This window comes from Gavialis gangeticus, unplaced genomic scaffold (assembly GCF_001723915.1).
Source record: "Gavialis gangeticus isolate Ggan-Ray unplaced genomic scaffold, GavGan_comp1, whole genome shotgun sequence".
Classification (NCBI taxonomy): Eukaryota; Metazoa; Chordata; order Crocodylia; family Gavialidae; genus Gavialis; species Gavialis gangeticus.
In genome coordinates this window covers 277,847-284,090 of record NW_017729015.1, presented here as the reverse complement: position 1 = coordinate 284,090, position 6,244 = coordinate 277,847, and the positions used below count along the sequence as shown (strand labels likewise).

Below are 6,244 nucleotides of genomic sequence, written 5' to 3'. Positions count from 1 at the left end.
AAAAAAAAAAAAAAAAAAAAAAAAATCACTGAAATTCACACCGCTATTTGTTCCAAACAACAGGTCAGGGTTTTCTCATTCGATAAGTTTCCCATGACAGGACAGAATTATGGCAATTTTCAAATCCCATTATTTTCATACAAGTTGGGCTAAACTTTGATCCAGTAACTTCAGTCCCTCCCTTTTTGAAATTCTTTGGGGACTACTGCAATTTGCTCTGCACATGGTTTCCTCTTAGAATAATGACCTTGCAACCAAGGAGGATTTGGCACCATGGAGAAGTCTGCTTGCTTCTGCCACTCTGAGTAACTAGTGACATGGCTTTCTACTGGTAATACCATGGTCCAGCTTGTCTAAGGGGCAGAGGACCCCACCAGTAGGATTTCTACCTGGGCTCTACACAGACTATTATGTAACCCAGTGAAATTTACCTAGTTTTGTACACCAATATAAGTCAAGCCAGGATCAGAAATAGAAAAACAAGCAGTTAAAGTTGAGAGACTTTGTAGGTGGTACAGTAGGTGGTAGAGGAACAAATAAGAACTTGTTTGCCTTTAGCACATGAATATTCTAGGAAGACAACACCTAAGCCAGTTTAAATTTACACTGAGAGAGCTTTACCCCAATTCTTTTCAAGATACTTCTGCACCAAAATTGGCAGTTAGTCCAGGTTACAGGTCTGCATCATCTGTCCACTACTATTTTATGCTGGTGTAAACATGTTATCTCCCAGTCCTGACTCAGAGCTACTTATGCCATCATCAAGCTGGTACAGCACCCTCCCCCAGCTTGTTCTGAACTATGGCTTTACCCTCACTCTGATAGGCATTTAACTCCTATAGGCATTCCAGCAGGGAGCATGTCCTATACCTCTCCAGCAGATTTTGGCCAGGTTTAGAAATCCTCTTTCATCCCAGACATATTCAACACATGGGATGACCAGAAACAGGCCCTGAAGTTTTACCACTGTCTTTTAAAGAGGATACTGAAAGTCTGTTGTTTGAGCAAAGTCTTTTTAATCACCACAGTAATGGCTAAGAGCTTTCATTCTTATTGTGGGCCATGGAAGTGGGGGTGAGGGTGGGGCAGGGAACAGGAACACAGGATGCAGGACTACAGAAGATCTCCTGCCAACAAGTCCAGCCCCCTGCCATAGCTAGCTTCCTACTGTTGTTATTCCACATGCCTGTTGCCATTTGTTTAGAAAGTAACAGGACTTTACTGATGACGTTCACATCTCAAAAACAGTTACTGATAAAGATGTGTTCAATCCCTCTCATCTCACAAGTACATTTGGTTAAAAATCAAGGTTAAAAACACTTTGAATGCGCTTGGAACAGTGGTTGGTGGTCAATCTGTGGCACATGAACTGCAAGTGGCATGGGCAGCTGCTCTGTATGGTATTCAAGCCCAACAGAGCCCTAGCCTGAGTCCCCAGTTGCTTGGTAAAGGAAGGCTCTGGAATATCTGCAGAGGGGATTAGAGCCTCCAGCAGAGAGAGGGCAGGACCACAGCTCCAAGAGGTGTCAAGTGTCACTGCCAAGAACCACATTAATCCTTTCTGGCCCTGCAGCCACTACAAATGCAGGAGTTTGAGTCCTCACTTGCTATATAAAACTGCAGCAGTAACACCTCTTTGACACCTTTCTTACAGTAGTATCCTGTCCCAGTTCTCCTTCATGCAGCAGGAGGATTGAGTCTTCCTAACTTCATTCCAATGCCCCAGGGTACAAGCTCTATCAGTCAGACCTCTGGTAGCTGGGGATCAGAGCAGCAATCGCAGGTGATTGGGGCTTAACTTAGATTTCATAGCTTTCATAGACAGTAGGGCTGGAAGGGACCTTGCAAGGTCGAGTCCAGCCCCCCGCCACAGAACTTGTGCTATGCCTGCCAAAAATGTTGGCCACCACTGGCTTGGGGGCCCTGATTTTGTACACCCCTCAAGCTCTGGGAAAACAAGTTGTCCACTGTCCCTTAGCATTGACAAGCCAAGTGTGTTTTATCCAACACAAAGAATAAGCTGTGCTGGAACATATCACAGAACAGCTGGTCTGCTTCACTTAATGATGTCTGTTTCTAGCCTTTGTTACCACAAGACTTTAGTCTTGGCTGCTTACAGAAACTGCTACACATAAAAGAATAATAAGAATTAAGAGGATAAGCACAATTAAAGGCCACTTCTCTGCCTGTACTGTTTGTTATCTTTATTTCATCATTGGAAGTTTTAAGTACAGGTTAGATAAACTGTTGTCTGGCATGGTTTAGCAGATTATTCTGTCTTGAGCAGGGGGTGAACTAGATGAATCTCTGGAGCACTTGCAGCCCTATTTTTACAGGATTAGTAATCAGAGTGATAGTATGGGTAACAAGGATATGCATAGAGTCCATACAACTGAAAGTATATTGAATTCGCAAGCCATACAACAGTATCTTTTTCTCCAAATGAAAACTGTTTCAGTTCACAATTAATTTTGAAAATGCCATTTTGTATTGATTGATCAGCAATTATCTGCAGTGACAAAGAAAGTGCAAAAGTCCTTGGTACGGCTGGTCAAACTCAGTTGGTGACTTTGGGGGCTTGGACACATCAGGATTTTGGGGTATTTTTTTAAAACTCAGAGTAGTTAGATAGTGGTAAATTATGCAAGTGTGAGCTCTACTTTATGCCAGTTCAACATATCTACGATAAGGGTTAGCACTGATGCAAAATCCCCGACTACAGGCAAGCTCCCAGTACAGATCCTAGGTTCTCCCCTCAAGGCTGGACCCCAAACAGGCATTCCATGCAACAAAAATTTATTGGCGTAATTACAATACCTATTTTTGTAGCACTATAAATATTTTCAATGGGGAATACTTCTCCCAGTCCATACAAGAGAACTTTGGCAAGAGCTGGCACCAGCTGGGTCGTCGTTATCAGGACATTCACACAATTTTTTCTAAAGGTAAAAAAAGAAACACACTGAAAAGCATACCTGTGGCAGAAGTGCTGGGGATGGCTCGAGAGCTGCAAATGTTTCCCCTAGGAGGGGCTATGTTTTGTGGACACTGCTTTTCAAAGCTTTTTTGGAACACTGATCTGGGGTGCTTGCAGATGTAAAAAAAAAAATCTGGTGCTTTAAACTTGGCAGTGCATTTCCACACTGAGCCCCAGGTTTGCCCAGAAGAGGCAGTGCATTACTTCAATCTGGCTCCCTGTCATCTGTAAAGATTTGGGGCTTTTTTGGTGCTTTTATCTAATAGCTGCTTGAATCAGCCTTAGCTAAAAGTGCCAAAAAGTGCCTGATCTTTACAGTTGCTGCAGAGCTGGGGTTAAGTAACATGCTGCTTCTTCTCATAACCCCCCCCCCCTTTTTTTTTTAACATCTGCAAGCAGCCTTGGTTTAGTTTCTCTCTGGCTGATGCTTAGGAAAAAGCTGCAGTCTTGATTTGACTTCCCTCTTTTTTGACCTTCCTCTCTCTCTTATCTTTATCATTTTTGTGCATTTCTAACCTTTAAAACTATATTTAATGCCTTGTAAAGTAGCCTTGGTTTTTGCCTTTCAGTACATCTTTTGGTCCAAATTGCTGACGTGAGGCTACAGAATCAGCCAGAAATTGACTCAGTAACATGCAGAACTTGAAGGCAGGATCCCCTATTCTGCAGGGGCTGAAACAGCTTATTTGGCTTTCTGGGTGGGAACACTATTTCAGTTTTGAATTAACCATTTTGACCAACATTTGGAGTGACTAACTGACACCAGCAGGAGCTGTGCCCAGCTCACCATGGCCAAAAGAGGGTTTTATGTTATTACCAGGTTTCTGAAGATGGGACAAAAATAAGAAGTAAGAAGGAATAGGAATATTTCAGTGGATATCCTCCAAGAATGCATCAAAACCTTTTTGATAATTAAGCATGTAGTAGAAATCTGTGCATGGTGCAGAAGTAGATTTATAGAAATGAGTTTTCTAACTGGGTGCTAAAACAGGACTATTTATTTTTCTACTTTCTCCCTGCCTGCATAGTCCTCTAAGCCTAGCTGCCAGTGTGCTGCTTTTATCCGACCTATTCCTCACCTCCAAGTCTCTGGCTCCTCTTTCTGGGAGAGTGAGGACAGGAATGCTGAGTGCTCTGGCTTTCTGCCTGACTAGCAGTTACAACTGGGATTAAGACGGGTCACAGGCTGGAGTGCTCAGCCTCATCAGCTTATGTGAAGGGTTCTTGTCAACTGCACCTTCTGGAAAGCGGGGGGTTTTTTAAATTCTTCTGATAGAAGAATCACAGTTTTCTGGCAAATTGAGACTGCTGAAGAAAATTTTCATTTCTGAAGGGGCAAAAAAGATGGCAGTTTTGAATGGAAAATTTCTAACCAGCTTTTATATGTGGCCACTATGACCAGCAGTTAATTCTGCAGGGCTGGTGTTCATTAAGCCCTTTGCTTTGCTTTTGTGTGGGATGCAAAAATGAGCAGGTAGAAATGAAAAGATGAGTGCATTCATCTTCTGCATTCTCCTGAGCTGCTGTTAAGAAAGCAACATTCTGTCCTTATGAAAAGCTTCAACACTTTTCCAGCATTGCAGAAGGGACTGGAAAACTGACTATGGAAAATTACTATTAAAGCCACACACTCTCTCTGCCCCCAACCCAAACATACCTGGACTGTATGAGAAGTAGCGACTTTAATGCAGTTCCCAACCAGGAATCTGTTAACACTTCTATGTCAGTCCTTAGTCTCTGTAAGACATCCCTCTTTTGTGGGCTGAGAAGGCCTATAAGAAATGCAAGCAGACAGAAGAAATGTCATCAGAAACATATTTTTCCTCAACTAGAGCCAGTGTCCAATGACAAGACTATCTTCACTAGAGATCAGTAACGCTTTCCTGAATGCTTAATTGAAAGATGTTTTCGAAGGTTATTTACAACCTGAGAATGGCATTAGAAGGATGTCACCTATAGTTCAGCTTCCACATACACTGGAGACAAGGCTCCAAAACTTGGATTTTCTCCCTGAACCCTAAGGAAAGAGTTAACAAAAAATGCTGCATGTATTTTGTGATATATAACAGTTTAAAATCATATCTTGAAGTAAAGACCATGAAATATGTTGCATTTTGTTCCAAAGAACTCAACAGTAGAGGAATGGACTAGAAGTTAAGATTCCAAAGATTACAAAGCCAGAAGGAACCATTTGATCAAAGCACCCCTTGTTAGACTCAAATTCATCCTTGAAAATGCCAGGTCTTACCTTTCATCCATTTCTTGGCTGTGAAAAAATAATAAAGTAATTCTTCTGTTGCAAAGACCTCAGACCACAACAGATCAGAATGTTTTGGACACTGTGGATTCCTATTTGAAATCTTTGTGTTTATCTTGTGAATCATATGTATGTATTTGCACACTGACCAGTGTTAATATTGGGCAGCACCCCATGGCACCCTTAAAGGATCTCAGAGCACCCCAGGGTGCCACAATGATCTAGTTTGATCTACTTAACACAGGCCATAATACTTCACTGGCTGAAGTGCAACATGTCTAAAATCTAAAAATGGCCAGTGATGTGTAATCTAGGTCTTGATCAGTTGTTTCAGTGGTTAATACGTGTTGGTATGGCTACAAACTAGAATAGGAGAAGTTTCTGGAAGTAAGGGTTGAGATGAATTGGTACAGACTGTTGGCTAGTTAGGAGCATTAGGGTTGGATGCCATCAGTCTGCAGTATCCACGGTTAAAAATACTTCAGTTAGTTATTAATTAGAATGTTATGCCACCTTCCCCAAAAGAGGTTCAGAGTGGCTTAAAAAAGAAGCCAGACAAATGAGAGAGACAGGCAAAAATATTAAAATAAAATAATATGCAATACAAACTGCCCAGATAATGTCCCCAAATTAATCCCACCTGCTGAAAGCCTGTGGAAATCCCAGAGCAGAGGCGAGGCTGAGAATGACCTCTCACTTGTTTTCACCAAACAAATGTGAAAATCTGTCCATTTTTTCTCAAGCTTGCCTTAATCTAACTTCAGCTTTGAGCCACTGGAACTTATTACACCAGGGGTTGGCAACATTTTTGCCTGGAGTGCCTGAAAAACCCCAACCTCAACACACACCTTGACTTGGCGTGCCAGAGGCAGACTGCGGGGGTGGCGGGGGGAGCCACAGGGGGCCCAATTCTAGTTGCTGGCAGCAGGTGCATGCATGCCTCCAGGTGGACAGAAAGGGAGGCTGGGGTTGTGTTGCCCCAGCCCCTTCCCCGCCACATGCCCTGAAGT

The 6,244-nt window shown here is 42.6% G+C and overlaps 1 protein-coding gene across 4 annotated transcripts in view; it reads right to left on the bottom strand.

The window, feature by feature from the left end:
- The window catches only part of EYA3 (EYA transcriptional coactivator and phosphatase 3), a 156,631-nt gene that overhangs the window by 5,085 nt on the left and 145,302 nt on the right, over positions 1 to 6,244 (bottom strand). For all 4 annotated transcript variants that reach the window (XM_019512107.1, XM_019512106.1, XM_019512109.1 and 1 more), the window contains 2 exons: positions 4,635 to 4,749; positions 2,818 to 2,939 (listed from right to left, as the gene is read on the bottom strand). In XM_019512107.1, the coding sequence (XP_019367652.1) occupies positions 2,818 to 2,939; positions 4,635 to 4,749 (237 nt within the window). The remainder of the gene's footprint in view (positions 1 to 2,817; positions 2,940 to 4,634; positions 4,750 to 6,244) is intronic.